At 39.6% G+C, this 18,663-nt stretch overlaps 1 protein-coding gene across 1 annotated transcript in view; it reads right to left on the bottom strand.

The window, feature by feature from the left end:
* Positions 1-324: 324 nt before the first annotated feature.
* SNTG1 (syntrophin gamma 1) overlaps positions 325-18,663 on the bottom strand; it is a 516,894-nt gene continuing 498,555 nt past the window's right edge. Inside the window, exon 18 of the mRNA XM_084622009.1 lies at positions 325-1,077. Within this exon, the coding sequence (XP_084478135.1) occupies positions 919-1,077 (159 nt within the window). The 3' untranslated portion in view covers positions 325-918. The remainder of the gene's footprint in view (positions 1,078-18,663) is intronic.

Here is an 18,663-nt window from a genome sequence, read left to right on the forward strand (position 1 = left end):
TATGAAATCAACATTACATACTGAAACAATCCGCTAGATGTATATCTGAAACAAAATTCAATACTTAGGTTTTGTGTACAAATACCGTTAGCTGACAAGACCTCCTTCCCTTTAAAACAGGAGAATGAACAAAGCAACTGTTGTACCAGATCTATCTCTAACTTGTACTTAATTTATAATTGAAATCAAAATCATATCCCACCTATTTTGACTTGAAGAGGGTCCTGTGTCTGTAAAAGTTTCTCCATTATATTTGTCTTTATGTGCTCGACCAATATGGCTATAACTTTATCATTACTATTAGAACAGAATGACAACAAAATAAACAACAATAGCAGGTTTCCAAATAGAAAAACAGTATGAATTTACAAGAGTGTTTAAAGTGCTTTCTTCTTTGCGGAGATACTTACACAAATGCCCTTTCATGCTTATCTCCTTGTTGTCACAAACAATATGCCTCTTGCTTGCTGTTGTGTCATTTATACTATTATGATATTGCCCTACGTTCATACTCAGAGCTATGTATGTTGTCATATAAAAACATCTGAAAACAAGTAAATGACAATTCTAGTTGTGTATTATTACAGACAGCTGAAAATTTTATTTAATACTTAAGTGCTTCACTGTATCATTTTTCCCCTTTTGCCTCCAGTGTTGCTTAAAGCACTATGTAAGTACAAACAGATCATACTAAAAGCATATCCATCCTATTCCAGGGTTTCAGCTAGGATTATTTACTGGAGTTGCAGAACAGAGATGAATGTATGATCCCATGTGACCATTTTTCTGCTGAAACTGAGGCATGGCTTGCCTTTTGGATTGGTTTCCATGTTCGCAGGTCCCCAAAGGTCTAAATTTGATTAATATTTATACATTGTTATGTTCTGTTGGTAAGTGGCAGTGCCGAAATGCAAGATGTCAAGTAGTATACTTTAATTTGCCAGTACCAGAAGTCGTGGCAACAGCAGATGTGGCAGCTTGACTGCCTACATACAATGGGTCCAAACAAGCCACTTTGGCAGCGAAGAATGAGTGGATGCAGTGAAGGACTGCAAACAGATTGGAAAATTCCAACTCCTGAAAGTGAAAGCAAAGAGATTAAATATAAGAAACAAAACAATATATCACAAAGGCACCCCCGTTACTGAGCTTACATAAGTGGTCTTAATTGTATGACAGAAGGTTACTAACATGGCTGGCTTTCTTTTTCATGGTGGGAAGTTGAACACTGAACTTGCTCCATGCATAAAGAATTGTGCATTGTGGCAAATATGGTTGAATTTCTGAGTTGAATACATTCAAAATTCCCACTGAAATGTAAAAGTCCATCTAGTTCAGTGTAAATTAAAGGAGAAAAAGAGAACACTTTGATGGCTTCTTCTTTTTTCCACATTGCCAAGCAATATATAGGGTCCGTTTACAGACTGTTTATTTGATCACTCTGGACGGTATTTCTAGGGTGTCTAGAATAGATTTTTTTTAAGAATGCTGAGAATATTGTAGAGTCAACAAAAATTGCCAGATCCCCCCAAAGTGACTGTATCTCTCATATTTTTAAGACTGTCATTTTCTCCTGTCCATGACGTTGAGGGATAGATAACTTATCTAGATAATTTTGCCTTGTGTAATTCAATGAAACATTTACAACCTTGTGCCAAATGCTGAAACAGCCTGAAAGTAGAAACCCCAGCTCGGGGGATTGTGCAGTGATGTAATAAATGGGTGGGTCTTCATTAATCTCTGTTAAAATCTGAGCAGATAAAATCTGGCCATGCTCAGAAGTGAATTTTTAATTGCTCCAGAGTTCTTTCTCAACTCCCCAAATCACTAATTCTCAACTAAAATGACTAAGTTTATGCCAAGTTTCACACATCTGCCATCTGTGCTTTATTTTTTAAAAAAAATCTGTTTAGAGTGTTTTTTTGTTTTTAAACATTGGGAGAAGTGAATTGTCACCACTCTGCGAGGGATTTTACTCCAATTTTCCAACAAAAAATTATTTTCAGATGGAAGCCAAGAATGGAAATTCAGAAAGCTTTGAGCATGAGAAAACAGGGTGTTGTCATAGAAGCTGCTTTGCAACATGAACCAACACTCACTATAATAAAGTAAAAAGAAAAGGAGTACTTGTGGCACCTTAGAGACTAACCAATTTATTTGAGCATGAGCTTTCGTGCTGTAGCTCACGAAAGCTCATGCTCAAATAAATTGGTTAGTCTCTAAGGTGCCACAAGTACTCCTTTTCTTTTTGCGAATACAGACTAACACGGCTGTTACTCTGAAACCTATAATAAAGTAGTGTTCCATTTCCTTTTCTACCCCTACTTCTGCAAGTACAATTAAATTATACCTAAAACTCAAGAGCAGAAACCAATACTACACTGGAACACTGAAATATTTATTATATTGATACTAGGTATTATGAGTACAAAGCATATAGTTTTCCCTGTTTTTTTTCTCAACAGACTAAGATTTAATTTAATTTAATATGTAATTATTATTATAGTCTGAGAATTATTATATTATAGTCTGAGAATTTTTCAAGTCAATTCAGTAATCTTACTAGCTGAATGTTCCTATATGCTTCATAATTATCATTACTGGACATTACATTTTCAGTGCATTAGCATAAATATTATCAGTTAGCACATGTGTTTCGGTAATTGTAACCCTGAAAAGATTCATTGTTCATGGGCCTCAAACAGGTATCTGTGAGGTTCATTAAGACCTTGTAAAGATTCTGCTGTTATTATTATTCATAAATATTACATTAAAAGAAAGTTATTTAGGTTACAAAGTAAAGCACTTAAAAGTTAGGAAATGCCAGATTTATGGTTGTTTGTGTAACCTTAATTCTATCCCCTTGTATATCCACCCTGTACACTAAATTAGGCAGGGATTCTGTGGAAAAAATAGTATGTGATCATGTAATAAAGGAATGTATCATAATGCATATGAGAGGTTTAACTAAAGATTCCAACCAACGTTCAGGAAGTCCCAGTTCTTTCTGTTTTCACACCATTTGCCAGCAAATCAGAGTTTCCAAACTCCATGCAGCAAATGAGAGCAGTCAAACAACCTTGTTAAATTTTCTGATATATAATAACTTAAGAAAATGTGAAGACAACAATGCTTTAAAGCAGCGTCATATGAGTTGTGGAATATCCCTCCCCCCCAAAATAGTTAATGATCGAGGTGTGGACAGACTCAGTTCTTCTCGAGAAACTCAGCTTTTCTTTCATCTCTATTCTTTAAAAACAAAATCTTGAATTGCTATGGTTGTGAAGAAAGCCTTCTAAATATTATCTGAGATCAACAGGTGCAAAGATGTCTACTTGAGTTTGCAAAGAGCCTGAAGCTATAGCTTTGAGGTATAAACTGCATCATTCATATCAATGGGTACTAACTCAGATATAAAGAACAATAGTTTAAAAGGTAAACATTGTTAACTGTTTCACTGATCATCAAAGCATGTAAGAAAGGAGAGAAAGTATCATGTTATGATGGTCTACAACAGCATTTTCCAAAGTGCTAAGCAGGAATGAATAGACAGGATCAGGGTGCAAAAGACATATAAGTTATGTTGATGCCACAGAACTAAACGATTTGTGTCAAAGTTCTTGTATATTTGTAATAATAATAATAATAATAATTAATGGCAGTGAGACAGCCTTGGATTCAATCATTTGCTTAGAGGAAAGGGGGACAACTGATAATCTTGGTTTGTGCATCATTAAAAACTGATTCAGATTTATGTGCAGGCATTTTAAAAAGCATTAATTGAATTTAAGTGCTGCTGAGAATTATACTACATTACACTGTAATTTTGCTCATGGATGGATAGCAGGAAGGATGTCATGGGGCACACAAAGAGCTTACCTGAATTCATGTATCCCAAAATAAATAGAAGACCCAGAGGGATTTCTGTCAGCAGATCACCACCCAGGGATCAACAGAAGATGGTCCCTGATCACCAATCAGGGAGAAAATGATTTTTATCAGGGCCAATCTTACTTATAGTCTTTCCTGCCACCATCAACAACATGAATGATACTTTTCACCTGCATAAACACTGTCAATGTGCAATAAAAATTAGTTTGAACACACAAACGTTTTCATTATTTGTGAACTAGGGAAAACACTGATTTATTCTTGGTTTTGCCAGTTCTACTTCTAAATTGTACTGTTCGCGTCTTTCCCAAACTGTTAACTCTAAGGGCATGTCTACACTTGCTATTTAAAGCGAAAAAAGTCCCTTTTTTGTGCAAAAGCCATGGGAGCATCTACACTTGCCAATGACTTTTTGCAGTGAAACTCAGAAATTTCACCGCAAAAAGAAAACCACCTCCACGAAAGGCGTACAGCTCTTACAGGTGATGCTTTTGTGGTGATGTGCAAGTGAAGACACGTTCTTCCTGTTTAAACAGACTTTTAGCCTCTGGAGGCTATCCCATGGTGCCTAGGTGACCACTCTGGCCAGAAGCTCTGTTGCCAGGTAAACAGACATCCACCCATCCCCCTGTAAAGCCCCGGGAACTTTGAAACTCCCCTTCCTGTTTTCTTGACAAGTGCTCACTTATCTGGCCAGGTGACAATGCCTGCCCCAGGGAGCAAAAGATCCTCTGCTTGGAGCAATGCTGAGCTACTGGAGCTTGTCAGTGTTTGGGGAGAGGAGGTTGGGCAGGGACCCAGGATGCCCCATGATCACACACACCCCTTTCCCCTACCCGTCAAACTGGAGAGAGCTGCACTGGGGGATAGCTGCCCTAGAGTGCTCCTCTCCTCGGTGAAAGTGCTGCTAACGTAAAAACTCTCTGACGCCTAAGGAATTCAGCGAGCACACAAACTAGTGCTTTACTTTCACTAGTTCCCTCTCACCTGTGAAACTTACAGCCCAAAAACTCTGCAAGTGTAGACATACCCTAAGAATCAGTGACTAATTGCCAGGTAAGTGCATTTGCAACTTTACTTGAAAGATCACTAGATACTTATATTGATCACATAGACTAACCTTGATGAGTATTGCCCTAAGAATGCCCAATAGGATATAATAATTACTATCCCTTTAAATAAAATGTAACTAGATCTGAGTTACTCTATTGACTAATTTTAATCTGTTACTAATTCACAGATCACAACATATGAAAGCTAATAGCAGTTACCTTGCATTACTGTGGAGAGGAAGGCAGAATTACTGGGCAGAATACAATAAAACACTAACACTTGCTTTCAAAAAAACTAAATATGTGGAAAGGCTAGGACTTGAGGCTTGTTCTTACTTAAAAAGATATTTTGTGGTAATCCAGGAAAAGCTTTTTAGATTATAAAAGGGATTGGTAAAAGTGACAGGTAATTTTTTCCCAATGAGGAAGCGTTCACCCAATAGTAAAAGGGAGACTAAAATGAGAAAACTACAGAACCTGGGCTGAACTGTTGAACAAGAATAATGTGGAAAAATCTACAGGGAAGGCAACTAAAGCACAGTTCAAGAGCCACCTACTGGTACTCTGGTTTCTGGGGAGGGAGAGAATTGGGGAGTATAGTAAAGAACTGGAAGGTGATTTTGAAAGCAATGAAAAATGTTCAATTATAGAGGGGACCAGATGGATTTTTCTCATTTCTTACACTTCTTTTCATGTAAGGCGCTGCTGTGATTTTAGAAATACACCTCAGAACAAGTTACAATACAGAATCCTGCATAATGCACTCAAAAGATATAAGTGGTTCTACAATGGTTGATAGTAATCTATTAAAACATTTATATATTTAATAAAAATCGAGTTAGAAAACACAACATATATGTAAATAGATAATCTAATTAGAAATGTTTTGTGAATAAAGTATGTATAGCTCAGTCACCAAAAGCATAAGAATGCTAATTTTTTTTAAAAGATCCAAGTATCTTTAATAATGTACCATTTTATGCTTTCAGAAGCAAGTCCCCTATACATAGCTTTGAGGTATAAACTGCACCATTCATATCAATGAGTACTAACTCAGATATAAAGAACAATAGTTTAGAAGGTAAACATTGTTAATGGTTTCTCTGCTTATCACAACATATAAGAAAGGAGAGAAAGTATCGTGTTATGACGATCTACCACAGCATTTGTAGAGACACAAAGAGAAAATGAATGGATGAAGACCTAAAGGGTTTTCAAAACAACACAAGTGACTTAGGAGCACAACTCCCATTGACTTTCTATGGGACTTGTGCCCATAATTCAATTAAGGGCCAATGAAAACTCCACATCTAAACCACTGAAGGAAAAAGAAAAACGTATATGATGAACATATCAACATGCAGCTACCTGGCAGTGATTTCCTAGTTAGGGTTGCATTCTAAAATGTGCTTAAAAGGGGACAAAATTCTTGTGTTTCTTTAAAAGGAGGTCGCCACTTGGTGTGAAATGTCATACGGGGTTAGTTTTTATGTCCTACGTAGTGTTTGTTTGGTTTCTCTTAATAACATATGAATAAGAAGTCTTTGAATTTGGACTCTGGATGAATTTGTTGCTTGACAGTTTTACTTTTCATTGGTAACTAAAAGCTCTTTAAAAGTTTGTCTATCTACACAAAACTTGGTAAAGATGTGGATTTTGAACAGATCTAGTACAATGGGTAGTTTTTGTTTGTTTAAAGGTTAGGGTCATCTTTATCTATTGTTCACATTATAATTGAAGATTTATGCATTATGCACACAAACCTGATTGATCGGTGCTGAAGGCACACAAATGTGACTAGTGAGAGGCACAGATTCATGCAAGCTTCACTGATGGAAACAGGAACACATAAAAGCTTCTCCATCAGGAGCTACATTTTTCTGACTGATCCTATCCTATAAGAGAGAAGGGTTGATATGCAGCTGCTGCCAGATAAAAGTCACCCAACAGTACTTGTCCATCCACAATTACACACCTTACTGTTACCACAACTACTGCTCAACACAGACTGAGCACCTCAACCTTAACTTTGCCCTCCTATGGATGCCAGCCTTCTGTCTATCCCTCTACTAAATGACCTTCTCCCAACACAACCAAATACTACACCAAACATCCATCAGTTCTATGGAAGGGGAAAATCTAATTTGGTAACAAGGTGTGTGCAAAAGAGTGAAAGCAGAGCAGAAATTAAGTTTGTTGTGCAAGTTCTGTGTACAGTAATTGGGATAACTCTCAGAGTAAATATACACTGACAGGACCAAGTAAAAGAGAAGACAACACGTCTCAAGTGTGTAAATGTATATTTGTGGACTCAAGCATCTGAGTATGAATGACATGGGCAATAAACATCTTCTCTTCTTTCAAACACAGAGAAAGAGGACTTGTGTAGGTTGATTTGTTGTTTTCTAAAATCTGATTTCAGTCTCTATAAAAACTGGCATTATATAAAGAGAATGACACCACAGATCTAAAAATATGGTCCATGTGATGAGGTTAACAGTGCTGGTCATATAATGTATACAGCTACTTTAGTACTTTGAGCTAGGAATCTAGCCATCAGAATTTGAGTTATTAGGCTGTACAAATCCCAAGTCTATACAATTACAACCCATTTAGAATTGGTTATTCCTCACCTGAAGATTGCTTTGAAAATCACAGAAAAATTCAAGGCTGTCATTCAGTGAGAGTTATAATTTGGAGGACACAGAAGATGGTTGAGATAGGGGAAAGAAAAGCAGAGATAGGGTATGAAGAAAAGGTGAGTGCATCACAAAAATATCTGAAATACTATATACAAGCAAAGTATTCACACTTGAACAGCAGCACCTCATTTCACCTGTTTTATTTTAGGTTATTTTTGGTAGATGACTTAAAGAACACTTTAAATGAATCTCTATTTCTCCCATTGGAACTGTTCCACTTTGTATAAAATACTTCAAGAAACATCAGAGCAGGGACTTGAACTTGAGTCTCCTGTGTCCCAGGGGAGTGCCATTACCACCCATAGAGTCTCTCTTAATCCTTCTGGCCCAATGATTATTCAATTATTTTATGAAAAATGAAATATACTCAAAAGGAGACATGAGAGAGTATAGCCTCTGGTGGTGGTTAGAGCACCTATGTGGGAGTGGGGAGATGTGGATTCAAATTCCTGCTCCAGATTGGAAATTCAAATCTGGGTCTTCCACATCCCAGCTGAGTGCCCTAACTGGACTAAAAGTTATTGGGTCGGACCACCTCTTTACTCCAGCGTGATTTTTTTTTTTTTTTCCCCCAGGACCAAACTGAATAAACTATTGATCTGAAAAATTCACCAAGCTCTTGTCTCTAACTTGTGTCAGCAGATAATAGCTCTAAGATTTTGTTTTGATGGCTTGGATCACCTGAGCTCACTGCACATTGGCTATCTGCCTGAAGCCGTGATACATAATATCCCATCTCCCAGCCTCTACAATGAGCACCTCCTATACTGGAAGGACAAGAAGAATAGATTCCAGCTGAAGATACTGCCATGCTAGCAAAATTCTCTGACGATATCTTGGAGCAGCTTGAAATCACCCTCTATGGCATGCTCCAGGACCTCTGGTTAGTGAAAATTTTGATAATACATTGTGATCAGAAGTGGGTTGAGCTGGATATCATTCAAAAGCCCTTTTCTCCCACAAACACAATGGTACCAAACATGGCAAACTAGAACAATTGTGCACATATATATTCAAGAAAATGTTTTTTATGTTTATTTTAATACAGGAATGTCAAACGTGCAGCCCTTGCGAAGTTAAATTGTGGCCCTTGCCTGATACTACTTGTGGCACCTTAGAGACTAACCAATTTATCTGAGCATAAGCTTTCGTGAGCTACAGCTCACTTCATCGGATGCATACTGTGGAAAGTGTAGAAGATCTTTTTATACACACAAAGCATGAAACAATACCTCCTCCCACCCCACTCTCCAGCTGGTAATAGCTTATCTAAAGTGATCACTCTCCTTACAATGTGTATGATAATCAAGGTGGGCCATTTCCAGCACAAATCCAGGTTTCCCCCCCCCAACACCTTCCCCCCCAAAAAAACCACTCTCCTGTTGGTAATAGCTTATCTAAAGTGATCACTCTCCTTACAATGTGTATGATAATCAAGGTGGGCCATTTCCAGCACAAATCCAGGGTTTAACAAGAACGTCTGAAGGGGGGGAGGGGTAGGAAAAAACAAGGGGAAATAGGTTACCTTGGATAATGACTTAGCCACTCCCAGTCTCTATTCAAGCCTAAGTTAATTGTATCCAATTTGCAAATGAATTCCAATTCAGCAGTCTCTCGCTGGAGTCTGGTTTTGAAGTTTTTTTGTTGTAATACCGCAACTTTCATGTCTGTAATCGCGTGACCAGAGAGATTGAAGTGTTCTCCGACTGGTTTATGAATGTTATAATTCTTGACATCTGATTTGTGTCCATTTATTCTATTATGTAGAGACTGTCCAGTTTGACCAATGTACATGGCAGAGGGGCATTGCTGGCACATGATGGCATATATCACATTGGTGGATGTGCAGGTGAACGAGCCTCTGATAGTGTGGCTGATGTTATTAGGCCCTGTGGTGGTGTCCCCTGAATAGATATGTGGGCACAGGACAGGCCTAACAAAGAAAATAACAGAACGCCACTAACCGTCACCTTCAGCCCCCAACTAAAACCCCTCCAACGCATTATTAAGGATCTACAACCTATCCTGAAGGATGACCCAACACCCTCACAAATCTTGGGAGACAGGCCTGTCCTTGCCTACAGACACCCCCCCCCCCAACCTAAAGCAAATACTCACCAGCAACCACATACCATACAACAGAACCACTAACCCAGGAATCTATCCTTGCAACAAAGCCCGTTGCCAACTGTGTCCACATATCTATTCAGGGGATTACACATTACTTTTACCTCGAAGATACATTTCTTTGCAACAATTTGTTGCCATAAATCTCCCTCATCAGCAATTCTCAGGGGAGGGAGGGAGGGCCTGTGAACAGTTCTCAGGGGAGGGTGGGGAAAGGGCCCTAAGCCAGGGCTTGTTTATGTAGCTGGGAAAGGGAGGAAGGGGACGATAACATTCCTTTTACCTTCTTTTACACAAAGAGCATTTTACACAAGAGCAGTGGGGGAGGTTTAGGTTGGATATTAGGAAAAACTTTTTCACTAGGAGGGTGGTGAAACACTGGAATGCGTTACCTAGGGAGGTGGTAGAATCTCCTTCCTTAGAAGTTTTTAAGGTCAGGCTTGACAAAGCCCTGGCTGGGATGATTTAATTGGGGATTGGTCCTGCTTTGAGCAAGGGATTGGACTAGATGACCTCCTGAGGTCCCTTCCAACCCTGATATTCTATGATTCTATGATTCCTGAAGTCTCCTTTTCAGCTGCATCCTTATCCATCTTTATAAGCAACAGAGAAGGGAATAATCTATCAACTTATATTTTAGACAAGGAAATACTGAAGAATTTGTAAATTATGTATTAGACAAAGTAATACTAAAGAATCTGTAACTTATGTATTAGACACAAAAATATTGCCTACATATGCCTTTGTCCCCTAATAGCATGTCAGCACATTAGCAGCTTATTGTTGCACTTAACCCTAACATATCCCAACACTACCGAGTTATCAATTAGTGCTCAGAACATGCTGCCTGATTAATTTTTTCCATGTTACAGGTTACTATAAATGGAAGGAGTACTTTAAGTTGATTTGCCATCATTGGCAAAAAGGAAGTGGTTCAGTAGTACTGGTTATCAGCTTTGTTTATGATGCCAATAGTGTTGTAGTGAGGCACTTGTTAACATGTCAGCATACAGCAAAAAATTACTGGAATCTATCTGCAATCAGTAAGCACATAGTTACATAACATACATTACATAACATAATACATTACAATCCCAAAGTAATTTAGAACAAAATCCTTGGTTTTACTTTGAATTTGATGATTTTTTAGGCATCAATGGGGAGATGAACAGCACTGACTAGTAGCCAAATTTTTGGAGAATACCACTGTGGAGGATCTGGTTAAATACTATGCTCAATGGCACCTTACATGCTATAAGAAGTGCACCCATAAACTCATCTGGCAAGGTTGGAGAGGAATTATGTCAAGCACCAGTAAAAAGTTGAAGATTCCAGGACAAGTGTCAGCTGTGGGCATGTTTCACCTTATACTAGGTCCCATGGCATGTGTTTCAAGAGGAATACCTGCTTCTTCCACCAGAAGCGCAATGGCATCAATTAAGCACAGTTTCAAGACAGGTGAGAAACTGTAGGAAGCAGTCGCTCTTAATGAGAATGTTGCAAGAAATGTAAAATTAAGTGCGTGTATTGACCCAAAAGATGCCCACACATATGACACTGCATATCACATCAAGTGCTAGATCAAGACTGTGTTAAATGCTTTGCATGAAAAGGTAAAAGGAACAGAAACGAATACTGATTTTACTACTGCAAACTGTGTGACTCAGCTGGAGTCACAGCGCTAATGGATGGGAAAGCAGTGGCATTGGTTGATATAGAGGCTAAGTACAGAGAAATAGCTTCTTTGAATGGAATTGAAGAGGAACAAAATGTGAGGGATCATGGACCTCAAACCCAGGCCAGGCTCAGACCACAGCTGCCTTCGAGCAGTTCACCTGAACTAGTGCAATAGGGGGCCAGTGAAGCTCTAGCTTGCAAAGGCTCCCTGGCCCCAAAGCTCCTGACTGGCAGGGAAAGTCCAGCTCCACCAATTCGCTGGGATACTCTACTTAAACCAGAAAGAGGCTCAGGAAGTTGCCCAGGCAATGAATCCTTGGCTGGCTGTTACTACAGACCCTGCCTGACTCCTGAGCCATGCCTGTTCTTGGTTCCTGTCCTCCTTATTCCAGACCCCAATCTGTTCCTTGTTTCTACTTTCCTGCCTCACTCCAAGCCCCTGCTCCTACGCTGTACCACTGACTCTGGCTTTGACCTTCAGCTTGGCACTTGACTCTGACCCCAGCCCTAACCCTGACTCTGGTTCCAGGCACCTGACTCTAACTATTAGGCTTGACTGCCCATGCTCCGGTCGCTACAGAAAGGCTCTTAAAGCACTTATTGAAGATGAACTGTGGGATAGAGACATACTTTTTAGCAATCCTATTTGCAGAAATCAATCATAGCACATATCCTTAAAAACTGAAAAAGATATATCACCATCAAAAGCAGAACATGCTGATGTCAACAGTAGTATGAAGACTGTTTGCAGCTGTTACATTTTTATGGAAAAGCATTTTGTCCTGCAGTATATGGGCGTTTCAGGGTTCCATAGCTAATGCCAAACCTGAAAAGGACCTGTACTTCTTCTCTAAGTGGTGTACTGGTGATTGCAGTGACCTCAGCACAGGCAAGTATGATGGAAAGGAAGGGGAGCACAAGGATCCCATGTTATCACAAAGCCTCATATATGAGTGCTTGAGTGAAAGGCAGGTTTCCAACACATACACGACAAATGTGCACTGTATGTGGAATTTCTTTCTCTCTGAGTGGCTGTTAGCTTAACAATTCATTCCAAAACCTGAAGCAAATTCCTCATGCAGCTGATGCACAGCACTGGCTTCTCCATTGACTATGATGACAAAGTACTCTGCCTAGAGACTGAAATTACAAAAAAGGTTCTTCACTACGTGGCACTGCATGAAGGGTTGTACATTCCCCCAGACCTTGTCAATGGTATACCTTGTCATTTTGTGCTGCTGCTAACTTAGATATCGTAGAAGATACAGCAGATGGCAAAGGTACCCCTCATGCTACTGTTATGGTCAGCTATCAGGAGCATCCTAAAGGGGACCAGTCCGATCCTCAAGTGCTGTCTGGACCAGCAAGGAACTATACCTTGAAGAAGCTTCCTGACTTCAAGACTCACTTACTTTCCCACAAAGGTCTGAAAATTCTGAAGCCAAGAAATCCAGTTTTCAATGAAGCAGCAGTCAAATAGACTATAGTAGATCTTTCTACATTCACTAGCCTTGACCTCAGCTGGTTATTGTGCAAAAGTGTGATATAGACCAGCTGCAAGAAAGGCCTTGAGCATGGCTTCAGCTGAAGAGAGGCATGACATATCTGAAAATGATGTAGACACCCAGGACATAGAATAACCATTTCAGGAGATCTGTCGGGACTGCTAATTGGGATTTGAACCTCACAGCACTGGAAGGTTTTAAGAAATACTTTTTTGCTTTAGATGTAACCAGCTATTCTGCAATGATTGCCTCGTAATTCACTGGCATAAGAGGTGTAGAAAAGTCTGTAGAAAGGAAATACTGGAGGAATTTCAGAAAGGATATTGGGTTGTTAAAAGGTTACCAGTTCCATTCTGTGCACTTGGTTTTGACAAAGTCCTAGAACCTAAAAAAAGATAAATGAAAATTGCTGGGGTTTTGGTGGGCACAACACAATATCCAAATCCTCTCTCTCTGTTATTTCTTACAACCCCAGAACTCAAATATTTTAAAACAAACAATTGTTTGTTTCTTAAACAATTTTCATATGATAGTTCCACGTTTGTCATGTTTGGTACCATTGTGTTCATGGAGAAAGAGCTTTTGAATGATACCCAACTTGATCCATTTCTGACAAAATAGTATTATCAAAATTTCTGCCAAGGACCTGGGGGGAGCAGTGAGTCCCCATTGCCATGCCACAGAGGGTGACACCACTGGAATTATTATTTGTAGATTTTTGCAAATCAAATGACACCTCTCTTTTCTTTCTATCTATAACTTGCTCATGGAATTAGATTTTACTATATTATGCTCTCAGTATTACTAATATTACTTGCCCCTACCATCTGAGCAGCTGTGTTCCCCATTCCAGACTTATAGTTTTGTTGCCAGAGTCAGGATGGTCCCCCAGTTCTTCCCTTCCTATTGACTTCCCATCCCCCTGAAGATTTGTCTATAAATGGGCCTTCCATTGTTTTGCTTCCATAATGCTAAATTTACATTGGAGACAGGTAGATAGCTACCTTCACTCCTGTCTGGAAGAAAACCTGTTTCTCTCTTTGTTTGGTCACAGACTTTAAAGCATAATATCAATGACTAGGCATGATTCCTCATATAGTGATATTACATAATATTTCACAATGATATTAATCACCAGTGCATCACCAACGTTCATAAAATACCTTATTTGAGACACTTTTATAACACAGTAATATCGTATACAACCAGTTACTTATTCTTCAATTGCTTATTCTTTGGTGTTCAGGCTCCCTATTCTCTCCCAAGGTATCTGGACCCTAATTATCGCAGTCCCTTCTTTCTAGGGCCACCTTTATGAGGACTTATAAGGAGTACAAACAAAAAATAACAGTAGCAAAACAAAGATAGCACGACAACGAAGAGTCTCATCATACAGACCTGTGGGCATAGCTGCAGCTGGACCCCTCCCTGCTACCTCCTAGACAGCCCTTTATGTTTCCACTGCTCCCGCTAATAGATCAGAAGTAATTGGCTGCATAGGTGCTGACTCTGTGGGTACTCCAAGGCTGGAGCACTCACAGGGAAAAATTGGTGGGTGCTCTGCACCCACCGGCAGCTCCCGCCCCAGCTCGCCTCTGCCTCTGCCTCCGCTCCGTCTCTGCCTCTGCCTCCTCCCCTGAGCTTGCTGCGTCTCCACTTTTTCCCCTGGCTTCCAGTGCTTGCGCCGCGAGACAGCTGTTTCATACGGCAAACGCTCGGAGGGAGGGGGGAGGAAGGGGAACACGGCGCGCTTGGGGAAGAGGCGGGGCCGGGGCGGGGATTTGAGAAAGGAGTACAATAGGGGCAGGGAGGGATGGAGTTGGGGCTGGGATTTTGGGGAAGGTGTTCGAATGGGGGCAGGGCAGGGGCAGGGCAGGGGTGGAGTCGGGGCAGGGCTGGGCGGAGGCTCAGCACCCACAGGTGCCAGGAAAAGTTGGCACCTATGACTGGCTGTGGCATTAAATCATTAGGGTCAGGCCTAGGTAGTGGTCTTTTCCCTGTCACAGAGTTTTATAACAGGGATGTTGAAAAAGAGGGCCAAACTCGTCACTGGCAAGTTTGGATGCAACTCTTTCCACCATGTACACCATTAGTAATTTGGGCCATTGAGGTGTTCTTACTTGCACATCTACAATATTGGTGTTAAAACAAAACAAAGGAAAAATAAAATTTCCAAGTTATATTACTCAGTCTCTGTTTTACAAACTATGCAGAAGAAGTGGCATTAATTGTAGATTATCTCCTCTGCTAACTATACTCACAAGTATAATATAATTGTAAAAATCTAGGCTTGGATAATAGTGGCAACAAAGGCAAATGACAGAATACAAACAAAAACCCCAAGATAGTCTATAGTATAGTATAGTATAGCTTTTTTTTTATCCCCACCAGTATGGCAGGCATTTCAATGGGTATATTCCCCATCTGAATGTTGAATGATGTGAAGTTTTGTACTAACATTATAAATTTGTGCTTTTACTTTACAGTGCACAAATGTAAGGTACATATTATTTACTCAGTATGTGTTAAAAGTAAACCTCTGAATCATATAGGTCCAAAATCTATTCTAATTTACAAACTGTGCAATCCCATTTAATTCTATCAGGGCACACAGAGTGGTAGTTTATGAAATCTTTATGTTTCTTTGCTTACTAACCTCAAATGGAAATGATGTGTGGTGAGGAAAGAATCTCATAATGTCAGTGTCTCAGTTTGGAGGGCAAATGGTACTGTGTTTTTTGGACATACCTCTAATAAAACAGAGTCTCATATTATTTTAAATACTTTGTTTTTGTCATAAAACAATATCAGAATTGTCTCCATTGTATTAGTTCATCATTTCTTTACAGAACTGAATTAAACTGAGAAATGCAGTGCCTTTTGAGGTTACTGCAGCCCGGCGACTGCATTAACACCCCGGAAGCTCTTGCAATGGAGAAGAGGGACACTAAGGAGCCACCCAGGCATGCACACCCACAAATTTGTAATTTAGAGGGAGGAGTAAGCTCTGCCCTTGTTTCTCTTCCTCATTTCATCTCCTGATTCTCAGGGAATGGAGAAAGTAAAGAGAATCCTGTGCTTCATAATTTCTCAAGCTGACAGCTCTATTTTGTAGCTCTTATTCAGGAAAATCCTGTTTGGCTGCTTGGATCTGTGCAGTCTCTCCAGCTGAGTGACAGCTGGGAAATAGCCACTAGGAATCAGAGCCCCTGGAGGGTATCTGTGATTAATGTTGCCCTTGAGTGATTTTCTCATCAGGAGAAACTTAGGCTTTGCCTTGCAGCCCATCAAGGGCAGGTGGTTTCTTCTAGGCAAGGCTCCATGAACACTCCAGTATTTGCCCTATTAATGGATTGATTAGTCAGAGTAAAATTGCTAAGGACTATCAAGAAACAAACTATCAAGAAACAACTAACAAACTGGCCAAGAAAAAGCTACAGTACAGAGACACTAAATAAAAGTAAGCCATATTTGCATATTTGTGCAGAGTAATGTAAATGTTAAAATGTACGTTAAATGATTTTTCCAGGTGAAAAGAAATACCTCTGCTAAAGCTGTAACTAAATCTATAGCACACGGTGATGTGCATGACGTCAGAGCATGCTATTTTGCATTTTGTTAAGTCAGGCATGAAATACACTATAAAAAACACAGTCTAGCAGCACTATAAAAATATTAGGTATCAGTGTCACTGAAGGGCTTTCCATTATCATGCGGGAATATAAACTCCGGGATGATTCAGTTAAAAAAAAAAAGGCTAACTTTGATGAATGGGTGCTGTTCTACATCTTCTGGCAGCAAATTGTTTTTGTAGCTTTTTCTAACACTAAAAGTGATAGTGCTACATAGTCCACCAAAATATTGGAGAATTGCTGGACACATCAGGCTATACTGCAAAAATTTAAAGTGCAAGGTTATTTATTCTTTAATATAAACTTCATGCTATGATCTGTGTTATGCTTTGATCATTAGGAGAAAATAAATACAATAAAACTAGCAGACATGTTCTTCCATTTTGCTGCATTGAGAATGTGCAGACATGATAAAGTGAAAACATTATGAAGCAACAAGGGATTTAATAACATATAATGATGATGATAATAAATTATGGCTGGATTCTGTCACCCTCATTCAAATGAGTAACATCTTACACTGTGAGAAGTCCCACTATTTCAGTGGAACTTATTACAGAGAAACGCACCGTTCAGTGTAAACTCCACTTGGAGTTTCCCAGCTCCTGGAACTATGGACTGAACCTCTAGGTTTCCTACTCAATGAAAAACACAATAATGGCTACCAGAGCTCTCTAATATCCCAGTATGCTTAGAGTCAGGGGTTAGGGAAGAATGGACTAGAAACTCCTGCTGAAGCCAATAGCGAGACTTCTGCATTGCACAATATGGACAAGCAGTTTGCTGGGCCAATGATGAGCCGGAGTGGCTCAGAACCTCAGTGGGAGGGGACAGCCTGACTAGTTTTTTGCTTCATCTTTGTGTTTGGGAGCTGAGTGAGGCAGAACAGCCCAGGGAGTCTCTGATTAACTGCCTTTCCCCACAAAGGGAGTCGTTGAACTGCTGAGCATGGGTCAGGCAGTTCCAGCCCTTCAGAGACCAACATCCAGAGTGGCAGAGATCCAACCCACCACTGGCTACCAAGAGCCAGCTGAGACCTTCACAGACACCAGAACAGGGAGACAGGAGAGGACCTTTTGTGTCCTGTGCACAGTGATGAGTTGTCTTGGGTGGAGGCACCACACACACACAAAAAAAGCCAGGACTCACTTGAGGACAAGGAAGAAAGCACTCCAAGTAGCAAGCAGCAGGGAGAATGTTTGAGCCACAAACATTGGCTTGAGTCACTTGGAGGAGAAGCTATATCAATATGTGTAAGAATGGCAGAATCTAGCTTTTGGGAATACTTAGCACTCATGTAGCATTTTTGTGAGGCCATCACAAAGGTAGGTAAGCATTATGGGCCAGTTTTTAAAGGTATTTAGGCACCACTGATTTCAGGGGGATTTAGTTGCCTTTAAAAAGCTGGCCCTATGATCTTAATGTAGGCATACAGAAATATTCAGTGCCCAACTGTGGTATTCCTTCAAAATGCACATTTTGTAATAAATATTTTGTTAAATTTTATCCATAACATGGTTATTTTTAGTTCATCTGAAAGCAAGAACCATCTTTGCATTCCTAGAAATTCCTGAAGAAATACTGCATCATTAATTTAAGTAGTTATAAAAGAAGAGCCTATGGTACTAGAACAGCAGTAAGAGACAGATAAGAACAAAAAGTGAGTGGTTAATTTTGCACTGTAGCTACTTAGAAGTATGATAAAAGTTCCTAATTATTTGCTGAAAGGAAAAATATCATATGGCATTGGGTTGGTGGGCTGTGCTTTCCTATTAGCTAAGAGAACAAATTCTACCTATTACTACATTATTTGAAGGAAATAATAATTAGGAAAATGTCTCCCTTTAAAATACATTAAAACCCTAATGTACTCAGGGACGAATTCTGACACCCTTTACTGTTGATGATTTCACTGGGAGCTTTCACGGACCAACTGAGGACAAGATTTGGTATTGAACAGATAGGTGTAACTCATAGTATCAATAATCATGTAATATACACATTACTAAAAGAAAGAAAAGTGTAGGGAAAAAGATTAGATTTTTACTGTGACTACTGTACCTCAAGGTTTTTTTCT

The sequence above is a fragment of the Lepidochelys olivacea genome (assembly GCF_965140295.1).
Source record: "Lepidochelys olivacea isolate rLepOli2 genome assembly, chromosome: 2".
Taxonomy (NCBI): domain Eukaryota; kingdom Metazoa; phylum Chordata; order Testudines; family Cheloniidae; genus Lepidochelys; species Lepidochelys olivacea.